This window comes from Platichthys flesus, chromosome 19 (genome assembly GCF_949316205.1).
Source record: "Platichthys flesus chromosome 19, fPlaFle2.1, whole genome shotgun sequence".
Lineage (NCBI taxonomy): Eukaryota > Metazoa > Chordata > Actinopteri > Pleuronectiformes > Pleuronectidae > Platichthys > Platichthys flesus.
The window spans coordinates 6,393,968-6,415,740 of NC_084963.1; the positions used below are offsets into that span (position 1 = coordinate 6,393,968).

A 21,773-nucleotide genomic window follows, 5' to 3' on the forward strand; every position below is an offset into this window, starting at 1 on the left:
TCTGTCCTTATGAGAGGTATTGATTATTAAATGGATAAATATACTGTCAATTCCTACAGTGAAAGGTTTATAACTTCCTTATACATGTTTCACGACTCCCCAAACCCAAGAACATTTCTTTTTTTCATTCACCAACTGCAGTTGAAGTATTTATTTTAAAAGTTTAGCTTGGTTTGACTCCTAGTCGGGACGGTCCTGTCCGAAAGTTCTTGCGGCCGACTCTGGTTCCGTCCGTCAGGTGAGCAGCTCGTTGCTCTGCTGCCACGGATCGTCACAAATCACTGCCACACGTCACCCAAAGCAAGCAGGGTCCGGAACAGGAAATCGATGGGCTCTCACGGGCCACTCCATCAGTCCAAATATCTGGAGTTTGATGGCAAAGAGAAAGAGTCAGTGGGAATGATTTGCCGGCCGGAGAGGGGGGAAGGGACTGAGGCAGGTCTTAAGGGCCTTGCAAGCTCTGGTGAGATTGCGTGGACATGTTTGAGGCATGATGTGTAGTATCCTGTAAGAAGAAACCCTGCTACCCAGGTTCTTGTTCCAATACCAAATAGATATTTTCTTTAACTTCCTAAAATGGAGGTTTTCAAATGTGGAATCTCCCCTGCATTGGATGGGAGATGGGAAGGGGGGAAGCAGGGAAGGAGAGACGTGAGCTGAACGGCCCAGGAGATTGACCATGTGCTGTGGAGACATTAAGAAGTTAATCATTGTTGTTCGTCCACTGATTTGCCTCCGATCAGCAGTTAGAGCAGCAGCGGCTATGACCCTCAGCTCAAAAAGGAAATGAAGGTACTTAAAAGACAGATGGCAGAAAAATGTTCACTACTTCTTTGAATCATAACTAACAGTGAATTACACAATTTGTCCAAATAAATGCCCATAAATCTATTTAAAAAAGACGACTCTGATAATTATATATTTTTTACGTTATTCACCTGCGTCACCTAGTAACTGCTCGATTTTATGATTGGTTCTAACTTAATTGATTATTCCATGGCAAAAATCAACTATACAAATATAATATTATCTGAATTTCCCCCTGGATTAATATAGTATGCATCTATCTATCTATTATAGAATTATAGAATGTTCTGAAGTCTGATTTAGATCAAGAAATGTCTGATCAAGTAATCAAGAAAAAGAAAAACTCAATTCGATGCTGTATAACATTTGCAATAATTGTCAAGATATTCAAATTTTCAAGCAGTAACATTTTGTACTAACAGGTAATTATACACATTGTGAGCCATCTGATAAACTGCAGTGTTTAAACCCGCTGCAAGTTAAATACATCTGTTAGATCTTGAGTCGCCTCACCAGCTTTGACAATTAGTTTTCAATGTTCCACGGCTGGGTGTTTCTCTGGCTTTTCTTTGGTGCATTGCACGGTGGACATGCACAGCACTCTCCAGATTCACTCCAATTTTCCAGTGTAAACACACGAGACATCCTCACGACTCGTTTGGAATTACCAATGTGCTGTGGCATTAGAGTCCGACCGGATGACAACTTTCCATATCTGACAGTGGTGAAGCACCAGCGACAGTTTGGGGGACAGGGATGCAGGGAGGCTACAGGAGATCAAGTCATATTAGGGGAAAAAAAAAAAAAAAAGAGGCAGGAGAATTTAAAGGCCAGATCGAGTTAGTGCGTCACAGTGAAAGGGATCGAGCGCCTCAGCCGAGCGTGAACAAGCCTGATAAGCAAGTGACTCAGAAAGACGTCTGTATCTTGAATTGAGTCGAACAGATTCCTTTTGAATAAGAGCAGTGGCTCATGAAAGTGGTATCATATGGAAATGTTTCCGACGAGCCATTTAACATCCCCGCTGGAACCGAGTGCAGATAGCATTGCCTCAGGTTGCGGGCGGTGCATGCAAATGTGCTGGTAAATGTGAAGAGCCGCCGCCGTCCAGGTCATGATTTAGTTCCTCCAATTTTTCTCACTTTGATTTAACTCCCTGGCTCAGGTTTTTGTTGATTTGGGTTTAGACGATGAATCTCTCTGGGCACAATGATGTATAACCACAAGTCTGCTGAGTATTAAAGTTCCTCAGTGAATAACCGGGAGCCACTGTCACTCTCTCTGTGTTTCAGTGGTGGACAGCAAGGTGATCCTGGAGGGCCTGCAGAGGTATGGCCCCACGCCAATCTACCTGCCTGTCAGCTACCGGATCCTCAACGCCGAGTCAGCGTTCTTCCTACAGGAGGCGAACCAGGACTTAATGAGGAACTCCAGCCTGCAGGCTCGCACTGAGTCCTTCTTCATCCATCAGGCCCGGCAGATGCCCTTTGTCAATGCAAGCTACGGGCCGCTGTCAGTGCAGCAGCCTGTCCCCCTGGAGCTGCTGCAGACCACGCCAGGGTCCTTCAACACAGCCTCCGTCACTTCATCATCTGTGCCAACAGCAGCGGCAGCATCGCCCCTGTTTACGTTCAACTGGAAGGTCCACACATATATTATCAGCGAGAGTATTCACCCCAGTTGGCCAAAGGTCCAGGTGTTGTTCTACGTAGCAGGGAGGGACTGGGACGATTACAGTGCCATCCACAAGCTGCCCTGCGTCCGGATGTTTGCCTTCCACGAGACCCAAGAGGTGCGCGGCACGTGCCGGCTAAAAGGTGAGTTGGGGATATGCGTTGCCGAGCTAGAGCCCCTGGCCAGCTGGTTCAGCCCCCCCACTGTCAGGCCGGGGAGGCAGCGGGTCTCTGAGCAGGCCCAGGGCACTCCTGTGGAGCTCTACTACATGCTTCAGACGTCGGACAACGGAGACTGCAGCTCAGAGGATTCAAGAAAGGGCAGCCCCGTCCGCTCCGAGCCGCCCCGGCCCATGGGCTATTCTGCAGGCCACACACCAATGCAGCGCATCGGGAGTGTCAGGCTGTTTCAGCCGCTGTTGGAGCTCAAGCTGGACAATAACTTTGTGGTGATGGCCCCTTCCAAACCCATCCGGCAGAGAGAAACAGTCTCCACCTTTCTGGCTTTGTCCACGCTTTCCTCGGTGCAAATCTTCACCCTCAGGTGAGTGAAGCTCCTCCTGGGAGAACACAGTTTACTCTGCTGCTCCGCTAACGCTTTCCCATTTCCCTGTTTAAACAGAATTCCCTGAACATGCTTTACATGCAGTGGAATTAAAGATAGTGGTAGGGTTTTAAATGAAGCACCAATGATTGATAGACCTGTGAGAATAATTCACAGCCGCAGATCTGAAAACGCACAGGAACCAAATTATGCAGATTATAAATAATAGATCACACTTTTTAAGACAGCACAGATAAAATACAGTCATTGCATTTCCTCTTTCCTGTGACCAGACACTTGTTTTGTAAACATCATATTTAACATCTCGTTTAATCATAAATAATCTGCACTTGGAAAAATCTGTGATTAATCTCTGGCATTTGAGATTAGGAAATATGTGCATGATAAGCTTTTGATTTGCCACATCACAGTCAACGTCTCCTTCGCTGCCCAGAATCATTTGGGTTGTTCAGCCTGTTCATTTAGATCAACACAATATCACAAACATGTAAACAAGACAGTGGTATACAAACGTCCTTGTGAAATCAATTGCCGCAGCTACATTGTGTGCACAGACAACACAGACACACACAGCACTCGGATCCTTAACCTGGTTTTGCTGTCGCAGAGGAAATTCTAATTTCAGCAGGAAGACAGTATTTTGTGTGTGAAATAACACAATTTTTAGTGACAAAGAAATTGTCGCACAAGAAATATTGGCTCTGAACCAACCAGAAGCCTCTTGGTATTTATTTAAAGGGGTTTTCTGAAAGTGGAGGCAGAAGCCAAAGACAAAAAAAAAATCTCACAAAGTTAGAGAGTTCACTCGTGGTATTATTTGTCGAGCTTACAGTTGAAGGGTCACACTCAAAAATGTTTTATACTTAACTTATACTTGTAAACCTACATTTTTATTACATTAGATGATGACTTTTACCATATTTGGCTTCATTTCACTATCTCTCTTTTCTGCTCGAGTGAAGTACTTGTATTTACTGCAACGCATGAGGTTCTGTCGAGAAGGTTTGTTTGTGTTTATCGCTCCCTTCCAAATAACGCTGGAGAGACTACAGATATCAGACTGCTTAGCACCCTCTAAACTGCATCTTTGATAGTCTGCAGGGGATTGTTTTGCCTGGATAACGCCTTAATTATGCTTTTGTGCTATTTATGAAAATTGCCTCATGTTCTCACCTTCAAAATTGCCTGTCGGAGAGAGAAGAAAAAAAAGAAAATGTTTTATCTGAGCTGATTCCACACAACAAACACCAAAGTGGTTATTGATACGTCGAGCGTTGTCTCGAACAAATTACTATTCAAAGTGACGGGTAATTGCTTCGTGTTGTTTGATGCAAATGAAGGTGTGTAAGGAATATGCTTTTTTTACCGCCGGGGCTACTTCTGTGCCTGAGATCTAAACCACGGCAGTTGAAACAGTTAGCAGCCTCAGAGTGGAGCTGTGACAGACAGCCTTGGCCATTTGTCAACCCTGGGTAAGCAGGAAATCTGCCAAAAAAGCCTCATTGCTTTTTTTTTTTCTCCCACTCCAGTGATGATGAACTCCCATGAAGTATTAGTGCTGGCAGTGTGTGTTTTTCACATTTGTCAGCATGTGTGTAAATGGGAGCTTTAAAGGCGGTGGTGGTTTGTTTCTTCTTCTCGTGCCTCTTTGCACCAGCGTTGCAGCCCGATCGTTCAGAAGTTCATCTTTTTTCATGTTTTTCCCGTCGGGATGGAGCGGACTTAAAAAAAATTCAACCAAAATACCTCATTAGCAACCGAAAGACTAAACCTCAGAGTGTTTGAGAATCACAGGCTCCTTTGCCAGCTGACCAAACTCTGTGACTGAACACCCGGAAGCTGAGGATTCATCTCGTGTCAGTTGTTTTGATTTCCCCGATAAGACAAAACTCGTCCCTTCAAAATACCCTTTAAGAACTCGATATTCTCTTGATGATGGTGATTTTAATTCAAGTCCACGTTCGCTGGGGGTGGGAGAGTTTGTGCGTCTGTAGGTTTTCAGCACAGACGTGTTGAGTCTGTATGTTTGCTCGCCCCTGCTCTGCTTCCCTCTCTCTCCCTCTCTCTCTCTCTCTCTCTCTCTCTCTGTATGTGTGTGTTTGCATACTGTCTACCGATGCTTGCTTATTCATTGGCGTGGGTGTGTTTATGGACAGCTTACATTACAAGTGACTCTGGTGGGTTGCTCCCACAAGCTGAGGCCTCATTAACTATTTATATTCTATGGAGTTGCTTCCTTCTCCACATTATGTCTCCCCCCCAATATCCACACCCCACATCCCTGCAGCACAGACAGAAGAATAGTGTCTGTATTCTGGGGCCGGAATGAATCTGACTTGATTCGATAGGATCACTATACTGAGGGTACAGATTCGATATTGCAATACTACAAATATGGCAATTTGATATCATGATATATTAAAATTGCAATGTTGAATACTACAAACTCAATATACTGTAAATACTATGTAAAGTTTTTATGGTGGTGTGTAGTATCAATGCATTTAACACCAGTTTTATAGAATCAAATTAAACCAACTTTATCATAAATATCCACATGATGACAGACTTCAGTGTGATAACTTCTTAACGTAACAGTAATCGACTTTGGTGTAATCTCATTTGCCCGGTCCCATGTAGCCTTGTCCCGAATGAACAGTTAACTGCTTAAATTACTACCTCAGAGTACCTCAGCCCCATGCACCTTATTCCTACATATGCAGATGGAAAAAGTTATATCCTATACTATATAATTTGACTCTTTACATTGGCTTCTCTACTTTTTTTGAGAAAACTGCAAAAACTAATATACATGTACCATCCTTTTAATCTGAGAGATGTCGTGTGCAGTGTTATTTATTTTGCAGTTGATTTAAGCGGCCGGCTGAGATTTCCAAGGGCCAATAAAACTCACTTCAAAGATGCATCAGTGTATGTTTTTATTTATTGCTCTGCCTTGTGTGTCAGCATCATTCACAATCAGCAGAATGTGTCATTTAATTTATTGACTCACTCCGGGCCCTGCTAGAAAAGGTTGGCATGTGAGGAATTATGACATTATACCCGCAGGCTTTATATAATGTCACGCTGTGTATTATAAGTGCAGGTTATAATTTGAATAATTCAAAAAAATATTTAACTCTAAAGATAATATTCAAAATATATGATTTTACAGACCAATGTCTACCCAGCTCTTAACGTTTAGCGGCACAGGTAAATCAGCACACTTAACCAAAGGGCTGTTTCACCGGCCATTTTTTCTCTATCTGCCTTGTTGTGTGCATTGGCTCTAATTTAATGCAATTATTTCGACTGCAATTACAGGAATTCAATCCCAGATAGTTGACAAAACACATAGACATTTGTGCACACACACACACACACCTACACACAGAGTCATGAATATTCACGCATACACTCTGTCTCGCAGACACACACGTGCGTGGACCTGCTCGGTGCCAACTGTAGAGTCACGGGGTGTTTGTCAAGCTAAAGGCTCCCACTGGAATCAGTAATTCCCGGCTCCCTGCCTCATTAGCCGCGGAGAGAGTGAAGGCGGCAGGTTCGGGGGGGGGGGGGGGGGGGGGGGGCAGCGTTCTCCAGCTCCTCCTTATTCAACATGCAAATTAAAAAAAACTTTCCTCCTGAACAAATTAACAGGCTTTTCAAAAGATAAATTGCCCCAGCTGTATTGTAATTTTGACTAAACAATCCACACATATTTCCGCGGACCCTCCCCCCCCTCCCCCCAGGGCCGATGTTGTTGATGAATGCAAATTCATTTCGAAAATTCTGAGCGTGTTGGAGGTGTAAGGATGAGATTCCTCATACTGTGCCAACCCAAACAACCAGCAGGGGTTGTTTTCTTATGCGGAGATTTAGCAGGTGAAAGAGGCAGGTTCAGTGTCGGGGCTGTGAATAAAGACGTGGAATTAGCGGTGGCAGTTATTCAGGTGCTCGGGGATGAGCCGTGCTTTCCCGTCAGATTCTGCTCCGGGTCGGGTTTCACAGCTTGTGTGACTCAGCTGATTGTTATTGGCCGTTGTTTGTTTGAAATATCAATGGGAGAAAATGTTTTGAATAAAGATGTTCTCCTCAGAGCATTAGCCTTATCTCGACGGCACTCCTGTGATGCAGTTCTCGGTAAAGGTCACCCGGGATAGGTATGTTGCTCCTCCATTTCCATTTCTGTACTTATCTGTTCTTTTTCTTCTCCCTCATTCCCGTCTTTTATCTGCCGCTCTGTCTCGGCTCCTTGTGTTTTTTAACCTTTTCCCTCGCGGTGCATGCGCCCTGCTCTGCCGTCACATTCTTTGTGCTTCCGCTGAGTTCGACATGTTCCTCCTTCTCCTGCTGCTGCTGAAACTGTGGCAAAAAAAAAACAACCCTCCTTTGTTCTGAGATCTGAATATCCAGGAGCCTCGTGCCTGAAATTCTAATTGAACTCTGCCTCGATGTGAAGTTCAGCCTCCTCTCCCCCCTCCCTCTGCCTTGCTCTTCCCAGCTCCTTCTTTCCCTCCCCCCGCCTCCTCACCAGTGTTTACTTTGAAAGGCGCTCATTCACTCATTAATAAGTAATTAGTGATTTGCGGCCTGGGGAGACGTCACTGTGTAGATCCCAGTCTGTGTTGAACCCGGCCCACCGCAGAGCAATCACCAGTTCCCTGCAGCAGGTCATTTGAATCCTTGTACTTTCCACTGTAACGATTTTCCATCACTATTCTGCTCTGGAATTTGTGTCTCAACTGATGAACTTATTGGACATCGGGAGCCCAGAATGCATTGCTCTGCCACTTCCCTGCTGCATGTCCTCGCTCTTTTTGCACTCGCTCCGTCCATCTGCCTCTGGAGAGGCTCCGCGTCCCACAGGAATCTTTCCCGATCCTGCAGCTCGGCAGCGGGTCACAGGCACGAGGCCGCACCATTCAGAGTGACACATGCCTCCAAGGACGCTCGGTACTGCCGGGGCCAAGGGTCGCTTCGGTTGTTCTCTCTGGTTCCTTTGAACTGGTGAACGTCTCGCGGGCTCCGCCGGGCAGCAGGAGGGATGAAGGAGGATGGAGTGGGTCCTCCCGGGGGACTGAAGCTCCATGTCTGGTTTCAGTGTTAGAGTTAATGAACTTATGTGTGGTAAGGAGGAGGGAATCTACAGTCGTAGATGCTTCAAGCTTGAATCGGCAAGCCAGAATCCAATGAAGAAAACAATACACTTTTACACAAATGCAATTTTGTTGTATCTCTTGTATTACTTTCTGGATGTGTATCTGTAAAACCTGAGGGCCAGAAGGAGAGAGAAGGTAATCCTCGAAAAGCGACAATAGGAGGCTCCACTCCTGGAGATGTGCAATCAAATCCCATCCCATTGGTCATCTCTTCAAATCTACATATTAACACATTAACACACACAATCTCACAACTGCTCTACACCATACTGGCTTTTTTGGAATCAGATTTCAACATACATACGATTTTTAAAAGTGTTTCCTTTAATAAAGTCCACAGCACACATTGATTGTGTATAACAAGGTTCTCAAAATATTTCAGCTTTGAATGTTTAGAAGAATAAACTAAGAGGAGCCACGTTTCAAAATGAATAATGTTTCTCCTTTTCCCAAACTGAATAAACTGTCAAAACCTGATTCAAACATCTTTGTCTTCATGAAAAAGCAACAAATAGAAGAAGATGTTTTCATTGAATACACATTAAACAAAGGCTAATTATAGACTATTTGGTAAGGGCACATTTGGTGAATGGGTTTTAAAGCTATCAACATAATGTTAATTACAATTTTTCCACGTGACAAAATGTATTTGCTTTTGCGTTCTATAAATTAATTAGTAGGAGACAGAATTGATTCATTCATATTATTTTAAAGTGTCAAGATAAGAGACCATGATTAAAATTAATTATTTTTTAAGGAAAATGAGTTTCTAAAAGGTTTCACTAAAGTCTTATAAGGAGGAAACGTATCAATGATGGAGGATCAGTTCACTCTCGAGGTCTCATTAATTACAGATGTTAAACCTTCACTTCTAAATCAAGACGAGTGAAAGAAAAAGGGAGAAAAGACCAGAAATCACAAACCTATTGAGATTTTATTAAAAGTAAAACTGACAACTATGTTTTACTTGATTGACACGGCACATAAAAGAGAATACAATCTCCCAAAGAAACCACTTTGATATCAGCTGTAAGAATCAGTTTCAAGAATGTTCATATTTACTTTTGGCAGCTACAAAAACCTCCCGTTGGCTCATCAGACATTTCTAGTTATTTTCTTCCCCCAGGTAAATAAGAGCTGGCACCGGCTGAGAATCATACACTCGTGTTGTCCTTGAATGTTTAACAGTCATTTCCCATTAAAAATAACGAGGTGCTCGCATTTTACCGTCCATTACGTTGATAGATTTCACTCAGACAGAAAAAGAAGCCCAGAGTCGGGCTGTAAAAGTAAATCTGCGCGGTTAAGAAATCAAATAACAAAAGCTGCACAAACAATGAAAGTTTGCCGTTATGAAGAGCCGTGCAGATTGTAAAGCCTCTCGGAGATAACGTTGGGATTTATGGCGGTGAGAATAAAGTTCACTTGTGTTGTAAACGCACCGTGCGGCTCGCGATCAGACATCAGCCTCGACATCTGAAAGCTCGACTTAGACAATCTGAGAACGCGTCGTACAGTTTGTTAAACCCGAAAGTGGGACACTGCTGCACTTCAGTTTGATCAGACACCTCAACGTAACGGCTCCGTCGCAAGTCAGAGGGGGATTTTTTATTCTTATTTTTGCTGATGCAACTTCTCGACTTATCCCGCAGTTGTTAGGGAACTTCATGCAACACTTTGACTCCCAACTTCTGCAGCACCGCTTCCTCCAGCTCCTGCAATGTGAGGCGAGGATGATACATGAAGGGGGGGGGCCGGAGGACGGTGACACACAGGGTGGGATTAGGTGCTGGAGCAGTCCACCAGGCAGAATAAGCTCTGCCGGTGGACTGTGTGCTGGTGTCTCTCCCAGCTCGCTGCCGCTCTCCGACAATCATAAGCTTGGCCTCCTAATCACTTGTTTATCCCCGATGTTTCTCGTGAGGATTTGCTTTGATTAGTTTGATCCCGCGGAGTTGACAGCTGCAGCACAAACTCGGAATCATGCATATTTTAATGTGGACGGAAGGCAAGGGGAAATAAATAAAGAGAGAGAGAGGGAGACAGAGAGAGAGAGGAGTGATGAAATGCTGTGGTAGCTGCTTTTTAGAAACTGACACTCGGGCCACGAAAAAAAAACTCATCTCGGCTACATGAGAAATTGCTTCGCCCACCGTGGGGTTAGAGATGTGTGCAAAGATTGAAACACACACAAAAACAAACAATAAACAAGGAGCGAGGGAGAGAGGGAAAGATAAAAACCAATGGAACCAAGCAACACCATGTTTCTGCTAGTTCATTTAAGAAAAAAAACACATTTGTTTTTTGCCCCACGGCGACAAAACGCTCTTGCCACAGCATCTGGTTTCATCCCTGCAAAAATTTGAATCATTAAAACTTAATGTGCATGGAAACAAGGGGAAGGAAACTTTGGAGCTGAGAGACGTTTAAAGACAACCGCTGTGTCGCTGTGGCTGAGAAAACAAACAAAGGGGGGGGAGCGAGGATCCCTGTGTGTGCGAGTGGAAGTGGAGACAGTGAGGCGGTCGGTCTGGTGTTATCGGTGCGAGCCTGTTGCCTCCGTGCCTGTTGACCGAGGAGCTGCGGAGCTACTCAGCCTTCTTTGTGTTGCCCACTCAAAGCTGCTGGTAAATAAACACAGACCCTTGATCCTACCCATAGATATGAGGTGCCAGAGTGTCCCCCCCACTCCAAACAGCCCCCAGGGAGAGTGTTATTATATCAAAAACCATAATAGACCGACATTATAATAGTGAGACATTTGACAACTACAGGACAGACGGGATCAGTCTGCGTGTTTACATCGGTTATGTGAATGTAATGTTAGTTATTTAATACATGAGCAGGGAAGTTTGCAATATTTGTCACAGCCATTCCCATTTGCCACGGGATTAAAGCAACTGGAGCCGCTTCTTTCTCTTCTTCCATTTTTGAATGCTGTTTCAACTTCCTGCAATCGGTCTGAAGCCCTTTCCCAGAAAGCGTTTTGGTTCGTTTGAATACCACCTCTTTTGGTCGGGTCCATTAGTCTGGATTATGGTAAAAGAGAAACCTTTCACACTCCTTGTTTTTGGTTCCATCTAAGCTGAAAGGGCCGGGGGGGGTCTGGACCAGAGAGGGCGAGTGTAAAAGCGCCCATACAAAAGTACTGTATGATGCTTTCAGAGAGGTGAGAGAGAAAATATCCCAGCTTTCATCAATCATTTCATCCATTATCTATAAAGCTTATCCTTGGTGGGTTGTCAGGGCCTTGAGCTAATCCCGGCTGAAGAGAAATAAACATTTATCAATCGCCAATTTTTTTTCAGGGCTCATTTGGGGCTGCGGATATCCATTGTTTCAGACAGTTCATTGATTGGTTCAATCAGAAAGAGTGTGATTTTTCTCTGTATCTTTGCTTGCATTCATTCAGTATAAGATGACAGAAGAGACAGAATTTCAGGGTCATTGTGAAATTTGACAACACAAAAATGAACTTTTCTCAAATAGAGAGAAATTATTTTTCCTGCTTGTAAAGGAAAGACGGATATACTAATTTTCAATATCCGCGTCACTCCCAAATCCTAATCCTTAAAGGGACCACACACAATGGATGGAGAATGGACCTGCCAGTGTCAACTTCTGAGTTGTTTATTTGTTGTATTATGAGCAGAAGGGAATAATAGGCACTGATAATATTGTTTTAAATACTAGAGATAGATATTAATGCAAAGAATAGAGAGCTGTCGATAGTTATTTCTTACATTTCAAATTTGCTCGTTCACACTCTTGCTCACTGGAGACATTTACTAACAAAAGTGTTAACATAGCTCATTACAATATTCCCTTTCATTTGCCTCAAGTAAACCTAAATTTAAGCAGGTAACAATCGTTAACATCTACAGAGCCACATTCTGTAACTACCTGTACTTACAATTTCACTCCGTGCATCATTTACTATGAGCTAAACTCCTTGGCTGTCATCCTGCTGTCTTGATGAGAGAAGTTAAGCCTGAAACATGCTTCTGCGTTTTCACGGGCCCGTAAGCACAAGAGCCCTTCCAGGTCCCTTACGTGCTGACGGGTGTCGACCCCCTTTTCTAAAATTTACGGCAAAGCTCCGCAAGCTCACTCAGCCCGCAAGGCTGTGATTGGTCTGCTCTACATCCCTTCTGGAGCTGCATTTCCGGTTTCATGCCCCATAATACCGGCAGAAATCACGGAAGATTTAGAAGAACGAATATGGACCAAATAGAAGAGCACTTGGCAGAAGATATCCGATGGTATGATCACTTGTATAACCTGTCACTGACTGGCGGATTTGTCCGCCAGAAAAAGGCTACGAGGAGCCGCAGTGGCTATGTAAATAAACAATCGACGAAGAAGAAAGAAGGCGTCTCTAAGGTCGTCTCGACAAAAAGCATTACTCCGCCTAGTGTTCTGGCGCGGAATGGCTTTGTAAGACACGCAACGGTTGGGGAAGCATGAATGAAAACTAGTCTTGCGCCACAGCGGCGTGAAAAGACGCAGACGCAGTCGCAGAGGCATGTTTCAGGCTTTACTTGGCAGAGTGAGAAAGCCAGCCCAGCCCCGATGCAGACTCCCCAAGGTCCTAGTGCCCGGTCTTTTATTGTTAAGTATGATGAGAGGCTATTGGATTGTAATTTGAAGGGGAGAAAACATACAAACCAGAAACACACTCACATATGTAGCATGTTAGAGTTATAAATAACTAATATAGTTACATTTTTTTTTTAAGTTAAAAAAAAAAAAATTCACAATAATTATTTGGGGGGGCTGAGGAACATTTTAGGGGGGCTTCAGCCCCCCTAAAACAGGCCTAACAACGCCCCTGATCACCCGGCTTCGGGGATATATCCCGCTGTTCTATTTATTCTATTCCAAAATCGTGTTTTCTGTGGCTGATAAAAAGCAGAGCCCCCATCTCCACGAAGCCGTGTGACTGGGAAAGGTCGGCCGCACCGACAGAGAGTAGGTGGACGCTCAGCTTTAATGAGTGACCAAAGATGAGAGAGTGGAAGCTGAACATAAATGTACAGGCGGGAGGTGCGACGGTGGCAAACACTCGCTGAGATTAACCTTGACACCGAGTTCCCACTCCATAATTACATAGAGGAGTTAAAAGCAGATCAATCATGTTCCTCACATTATGGATAGAAGATAAAGCCACTGACCAGGGCACAGCCACACACACACACACACAAACACACACACACACATTTAAAATGACTAATGACAGAGCATTAGAGTGATTTGATTTTTATGTATGTAATGTGTGATATGATTATACATTTATTCATATAATTTGTCGCAGAATTAGATATGTCAATCGTTATTAATAGTTTTTTTTTTTTTATCAGTTTGAGTGATGCACGTCCAGGCACACCACAGATAAAGGAATTAGCCACTGTAGCTTGGTGAAACTCACTGGTAAACGCAGCCGACTGGTTCTGACTCTGGTTCATCATCACGGCCTGGATCATCTGGAGCCATTGAGATGGTTTCAAGGCATCCAGGTCCAATGGTATGAGTGTTGGAGCATCCGGCCTCAAGCTCACCCTGCTCTTCAAAATATAATAACAATAATCTCTTTTGTATAAGAGAGTTGGCTGCAGCAGAATATTAAAAATATCAGAAATTCATATTTCTCTGTTTTCAGACAAGATTAATGGAAAATGACTAGTGAATTGGGTCCCTGTATTATCCACAGATTGCGTCTTCTACCTTCATGACATCTCTTTTTCCAAATGCTTGTTAGAAACATCCTCAATACGTGCACTTGCTGACTGTGGGAGTTCTCCAGACACGTTCCTTCTGTATTCTCACACGGGCTCACGCTGACATTTTCTGATAATGTCACCAGGCAGCTGCAAGAAAAGTTCCAGACATTGTCCGAAGCAACTCAGACCTTTGTGTTTTCACAGAGTCGACCGACAGCGATGCCTGTGGTCAAAGGTCTGAGCATCTTGATGGATGACGGAAACTCGGTGACAGTATCAGTCCTGGTTTGGGATATTTCACAGCACTTTTTCTTGCCTTTTGGGAATCAGAGTGACATTTCAGCTTGTTAAAATTCACCTTCTGCTCCTCCGAAAAATATTGCCCTTTCATGTGCTTAGCTTTTTATCCCCAGAACAGGTCGCCTTCCAGCAGAAATAGGGAGTTTCGATGCAGTGACAAAGACCTGGAGTCCGGCTGGAGTAGAACTAGGGCTTCTGGGGAGAATCATTAGGCGGATATAATATGCAGCATGCAGCTTGGAGCTGTGCCTTTGGCTGGGCTATAAGCTGTGTAGTGTTGGTCAGTCTGGTTGTAGCTGGTTGGGAGGTCAGCCATTGATCTGCAGATATAAGCTGGTACTTTGGATCCAAGCCTTCATCACCCTGCAGGGCTGCCACCACTGTGGGTGGATAAGCCTTGATCTGGTCAGAGGTCTGGATTTATGTGTGTGTGTCTATGTGTTTGTGTGTGTGTGTGTGTATAGGTTGAGAGAAAGATGTCTGTGATAGCTGTTAGTGTGTGTTCGTCGTCACATGTGGTTGTGTGTCTGTGATACATGTGATCTGTACAGCTCTGTTCTTTGGTGACAGCCCTGCTGGGTAAAATGATCGACATACGAGATGAAATAAAGAAATAAAAGATGATGACAGGTTATGAAAACGAGTGAATGTTGCGTAACTGATCGTCATCCACCCGTTAAGAAGTCGACATCGATTTTTAGAAATGGTTACATAACATCCAAATAACCACTGAAGCAACAGGAGAATAATAAGAGAAGTGATTAACTGAAGGGGAACTGAAGTTTGCCACAGTTAATTCATGTGTTTAAGATTGAGAACTGACATTAAACCGTGTGAAATCGGGGATATGTTGACTAGAATTCACGTGAAATCCTTGAAGTGTCTGTTTTCTATCCGAGTGATGGTAACATCTGGCGCCATTGACAACTTTTCTCCTGCTCACTGCCATTCAGCGAAATGTTTTAGCCTAATTGCTTAAAAAGAGAACATCGTCTTTGTGATCATTTCTTAAGCTCAAATAAACATTATCAGTACAGAGAATGGATGCAACTGTTTGTCGAGGAAGTGTCGCACAGTTGTGCTAACATTCTGTGCTTTTTCTTTTAACCAAATGCTTTGTGTGTGTCCCTGACAACTGAAGACACATTTGTAAAAAACGTTTGTTTATATTGTTTAACACGGCCAGATGCATCATGTGTCATCTCAATATTAATTAAAAATACTTTTCATTCAAAGAGACACACTGATTTACAAATACACAAACAGCACAAGATTAACTGATTTAAGGTTTTAAATAATACCTTGGGAAAATGTTAAATTAAGTAAGTAATTATTCCATAGCTCTGTAAATGTAAGATGCGTCAGTGTACCCTTAAGTTCAACCTGTATCGCTGATAAGGCCAAAACACTTGATGACGCTAAGGTTCGAAACTGAAATTGTGTCCCTAGCATCCACTGGTGGTAGCAAACAGCTGATCTTCTGGGAGTTGGTAACTTAGATTGTGCCTAGGACCTTTATACGTACAAGGGATATTCACCATCTTGTCCTGTATTCTTAAAAAGATGGCACCATTACAGTAATTCAAGGAGAAACCGGTGTTATGCCGTATTTCTTAGACCTGAAAACATGGAGGGTGACAGTGAAAGACGGTGATTTATGCTTTAATGATGATTTTCCAGAGTGTGTGTGACATCACTGCTATGTCACAGCAAATGGTGTCTTCACTCTGGTCTGAAGCTCTCTCTGTGTTATGCCCAGCAGTCAGTGTCGAGCGCTTGGGGTTCTGTCCGCGACACAAAAGAAGCTTTTCTCTCTGTTCTCCTGTCATTGTGCCATTGATGCGAGGCCTCGTCAAACCCTTGGACCGCCGGTTCACCTCATCCCTGCTCCAGTCGGCCGTTTTCCAACCCACACTATCACCATCACTCTGTTAGTGGCACACTTCTCAGTACAGACGAGCGGCGCTTCGGCCCGAGGTCGCACCGCAAGTCCCTTTGTCTCCTTCTCCAGACACACAAACTGAAGTGAAAGCAAAGACTCGCACACACACATCGAATCGCTCTCAGTTCATCTTCCAACAGCTTTAGCGGCTGCATAGTGAATTCATGAGAATCTGGAGATGTGCTTCAGTCCATTTACAAGGCATTCGTGAGGATCACGAGGATCGCAGGGTCACAGCTCCATGATCGCTCATGTAGCTCAAACTGACGGCTCTTTGTGGAACTTGCTTACTGGGAACACAGTAGCATGTCCATTGTACGTGTGGGAAATGGAAATGGTCTCTGTTTCCAACCTGTTCCTGAGGTCGAACATCGTTCACGTACTTAGTGGTTTACCTGAGTTTGAAAAAACTGTTTATATTCCCCCATCTTCGCACCCACCATCTCAACCAATTTCAGACTTTGCCTCAAGCTCCAGCGTAAATTATCAAGAGAACCTTTTTCATACGGAATCGGCGTGTCAAATTTAATAATAGATGTGTCTCTGCAGGTTTTTAGTAATGATAAGATCACCGCTCTGCTTTAATGTTCGAGTGAAGTTACACGTCAGTCTTTGGAAAGTGCATTTTGTTTGTGTGATGGCGACTCTTGAGCTGTTTGCGCGAGTCTCCTGCTAATTAATGTGCTGTGGGAAGAAAATGACAGCCCAGGCTCGGCCAATTACTGCTGCTCGGTGTCGAGACCCGCGAGTGAAATGAGCAACAGGAAGCGGAGAGAACCAAACGCTTAGCTGGTGACAGGAGTGGATGGCTGAGGCTTCAGCGAGCTGCCTGTGTTTCTGTCTCTGTGCTAAGTGACTAATGAAGGACTTTTGTGCGTGGCCTAATTTTTGCAAAAAAAATGTGAATTCTTTTTCATTTTGACTGCAGCGTATTGATTGCTCTCTCGGTGCGTAGCTAAGTGCTACTTGATGGACTGAAGAGCAAATGCCTGTAACAGAAAACCTCTAACCGTCACGTTTTAATATGTGGAATGTGGATTTGTGGATGCTGCTAAAAGATCAACTCACGTCAACACAGACTCTCCTGCTGCTGCAATATGACTTTTCAGATGACATGAGCATTTCTTTGAGATAATTAGGCTGCATATATTAGCAAGAAGTCACTCATACCAGTAGCTGTGCTGCCAGCAAAGACCCATGAGGAACATCTGTAGTTTATACATCTGCAGGTTGTCTGATGCGGTTTTTGCATAGAATCTAATAAGGATGGGTGACATGACAGCTCTCCAAAACTGAATCCAAATCATCTTGATCACCCCCTGGTGGCTGGCTGCAGTATAGGTCATAAATCCATGGACAAAACTCAAAAGTCAAAGGAGGAGGAAGCTGAGACGCGAAGGTAAAATAACAACTTTACCTTCAGGCAGCGTAAGTGTAAATCTCTGCCATTTTTCTGAATTATCTTGGCTTGGTCTCTGACTTGTCAACTGGTCAACTCAGGTCAACTGGTTGATTGGTTTTGTTCTCACACAGAACTAAAGCCTATTCGTTGAACAGGCTTGTGACTGTCACCTTTGGATTATCAGCGCTGCATGTGTCATAAAAAAATCAAACTCCTGTGACTGACATCGAGGCCTGCGGCACTCTGCCTGCGTCTTTTGAGAAACTGTGTTTGTGTTCTCTGGTGTCGCAAAGAGCTCACGGAATACACAAAAAAAATACCTGATGAAATACTGACGAACGAGTCAAGTCAAACCGTCATGTTGTGGGAGAATATTTACACCATACATTTTATGTGGGAAATGCTAAAACACACAAAGTAGGTCATGAGCTTAACACACCTCCGGTTTTAACCCTTTTGCTGATGTGACGTGCATACGCGTATCAAAAATAATCCTTTACAATTATAAGCTGTACATCCCTCATATGGCCCATGACATCCCTTTTTAACAGTTCACAATCAAAGGATCTGATTGGTCTGCAGAAAACAAACTGCACCGAAGAGGCACATAGGAGTTTTTTCACCAAACAGGTTGTTTAAGTAATTTGCCATAACATTTATTTTGATCATAGACCGAGAGATATTAGAGGCTATCACATTTGATCAGTGCGTTACAGTTCCTGCTCAGATCAAGGTGATCGAGGCCTGAAAGACGACTTGTCCTCTGACCGAACCCCCCCCCCCCCCCCCCCCTCGCTGGTACACAGGGTTTGGACTGTGGTCCCTGGAGGAACAGACCCGACACTGTCAGGCCACAAGGCCTCGATGCAGACAAGCTGTGTCGGGGGGCCCGGGGGAGTCACGCGTGTTCACACACACACACACACACACACACACAAACCAACACACACATACACACAGACACACACTGAGAGAGAGCCGCCCTAGGGAGCCCTCTATGAAGGGGATTGGTGTAAATATCCAGTGTCAGTGGAGGTGTTGGTGGCCGTGTGAAGTGGAAGCGCTGGCAGCATGGTGCTGGCTGATAAGCACCACTAGCATACAGGGGAGAAGTGAGCTGGTCATCCCTGTTGAAACACCGGCAGCCACACATTTCCCCTGTACCGCATTAAAGCTGCATCACAGGGAGCAGAGGCTCAGACCCTGCAGGGGGATGAGTAAAGGGGAGGGGGGGCATGACGCTTCCTGAACTTATGGTACAAATTTAAAGGAGTACATCTTTCCGTGTTTGTACACAAAAGACCATTGCATCAGTGAGATTATCAAAAAATGAGTCTAGACACACTAGACATAGAAAAGCACTCATGAAACACTTTGGACATCAAAGACTGCATCCTGGACATTTATTGTCATGCAGCTGGTACTGGATTTTATATGCTCATACCACTTTATATACATTTACCAGACAATATATCAGCTGATATGTTGTGTAATGTTTATGGGTTGGTAGGTTGTTGGTCGATTTATAGGGGAGATATGTTTTTATTGTGTTCGTGCACTTGTCCCTGGGCGGGGGATGAATCCGTCATTTTAGTTCTTTTATGTTCACGTGTTTATTTCTCTGGTAAGTTTTGTTACTTATTTTTATCCTGTGAAAAGGGGGTGAAACGTAGGACTGACTGCTGAGACTGACTAATGACTGGGGAGTATATGCAACAGCAGGATCACAGTCACTACTGCAGACTCTTAATCCAAATGGTACACAAAGGACCCATGTTCAGAATGCAGGACATTTATTATCATGCAGCTGAAACTGGATTTTGTGGGCCGATATATATAAATATATAGATCTCGATAGCAGGTGATATTATTCATACTATTTATATACTGTGATTTGGTAGGTTGCTGGTTATTGGTCCTTTTGTAGTGTTGGTCTCTGTTATAACTGTTGTTTTATTGTTTTTGTTCACCTTTCCCTGGGCAAAGGACGACAAAATGAAATCATCTACTAATCACATTTAATATAAATCACTGCTTCTCTTTGTGTGAGATGAATCTATTTTCACCACGTCTTCATCATATTCGTCATATATCTATGACAGGCTGGGATTGGACGATATCTGTCGGGCTGCAGCTCCTACATTTCCCCCGTGCCTTCGGTGATGTGAAGCATGAACTTTCCGGCGAGGGCAAGATAAACTGCTGCAGCCTTTTCTGAACTACACACCATGAACAGCGCATGATGAAACCATTTCGCAAGGATAGAGTTGTCTGTTAACACACTTAATTGTTTAGTTAAGTTTTACTTCATGGCAGTTTACTGTCTCCTTCTTTGCAACGGGGTCAGACTGTCTGGTATTTTCCTCTCTTACTCTTACTTCAGTATTTAAGATGGGGGTTTTTTAGGCGTCGAAAAATCATTAGCTGCAAGACTTGGCGATGAAAAACAAAAATCATATTGTAGAGCACTTCTTTTCAAGCTGACACTTTTTACGTCAGTCCCAGCGTGACTGTATTTTCAAGGAGGAGGTAATCCTGCCTTGCTCCGACTGCAGTACTTCCTACCTGCTCCGGGCTCCATGTAAAACCTGTGTTGACACAACGACATGCTGCACAGTTTGACTTTGGCTTTGCTCTTGAATGGGGGGGGATACATTATTTACTTTTACACAGACGAGTGATGAGGAGGCTTTGTTTTTCTTCATAGATCTACTGATCTCTCATATCTCTGATCAGGTCCTCTGAGAGGGAAACTGGGGGAAAAGATAACAAGTTGGAGAAGAAGAGATGTTGGGGGGTGGGGTATATTCTTTGTGAAGGAAAAACACAATTTAATTCAGTATTTCAGTATATTTCTTGATCGCTGATAAAAATAAAAATAAGCCCCAATTTGAAAAAGTACAAAAATAAAAATCGAATCATTGAGGAGAAAGGTCGAGCTGCATTTTCATTCCAACAAAATGGCCCTTTACTTAATTGCATCCTGATGTAACTTGAGAAAAACACAGTGGCCTTCATCAACCTGTAAATCCTTCCTCAATCATTTCTTTCTCGCTATGTGCCGCCATCACAACCCACATTTTCTCTTACAGTCTTCCACACACTTAGATTTGACCCCCTGCTGCACGTCGCATTGATATAATGGAGCCTGCAGATTGCGTCTGCTCAGCAGTTACCACTTTTTGCAAATTATAGAGTTTAAATGGGGTTAATGTACATGCTTAAAACTGGAGTTTTCACAGCTCAGATCTGAACACCTGCAATTTCTACCTTTCAATGTTAACAGCCTAAAGGGAGACGTATCGACTTTGTCAACGTGTGAACAAACTTGAGACAATCAGGCAAAAACCAAGCTGGACTTCATTCTATTTCCAGAGTTCGAGTTTTTCTCAGCATGGGCCAATTCTCCCACTTTCTGACACTTCTCCGACGGACATTGTCTGAACTGTTGGGTTAGCATGCTGGCTGTCACCGCTCCTGTCACTTTGCCACTCCGGCACTTACTGCCCTGCTCGCCTTCCCACTGGCTCCGCACAAATGTCACAGCGTTGACAAATAAGACGGCAAAAGACATTTAGATCCGGAATGTACCAAATTCTCGCCAGGGCCAACTCAGCTGCACTCACACTCAGCAGGTAGCATTTAATCGATGGGTTCAGGAATACTAATAGTCCCCAATGGCAGGAGCTGACTGGCGCACTGTAACCTTTGACCCGACAACCCGGTGGCCGATCAGACGTCCACGGTCTCAGAGCCCACAGTGATTGAGTCGGTAACTCAGTGAAAGATGAAGTCGAGAGAGATCGTAGATTAAATCCCCTTCTCAGCAGCCAGTGGCTCTCAGCGCCGTGGATGTGGCAGACTCCATCAGTCCTCGGCGGCTTTTGTGTTTGTCCCCACATCCTTCAAAACCTTCCACAACAGGTTATTAATGCAAGTTATGATCTAATTAGCAGGCATAATGAATAGTCAACCATTTGTAACGATCATGATCACAATGTTTTAGCGATTGCCAAAGATTAATTGTTTTGTTAATGGCTTCAGATTGAGGTAATTTGCATACATATGGCAATTTTTAATATTCTGTGCCTCCTCTCCACCGACGTGCGCGGCGTCACAAGCCGTCTTCCTGACACTACAGTAAATTAACACTCACCTTTAACTTGAAACTTTCACATTCAGATCCTTCACACAGTCGATCA

At 43.9% G+C, this 21,773-nt stretch overlaps 1 protein-coding gene across 1 annotated transcript in view; it reads left to right on the forward strand.

Moving 5' to 3' along the window:
- Window positions 1-327: 327 nt before the first annotated feature.
- Window positions 328-21,773, forward strand: part of si:dkey-112m2.1 (transmembrane protein 132C) — an 86,429-nt gene continuing 64,983 nt past the window's right edge. Inside the window, exons 1-2 of the mRNA XM_062413270.1 lie at window positions 328-463; window positions 2,100-3,024. Of these exons, the coding sequence (XP_062269254.1) occupies window positions 328-463; window positions 2,100-3,024 (1,061 nt within the window). The remainder of the gene's footprint in view (window positions 464-2,099; window positions 3,025-21,773) is intronic.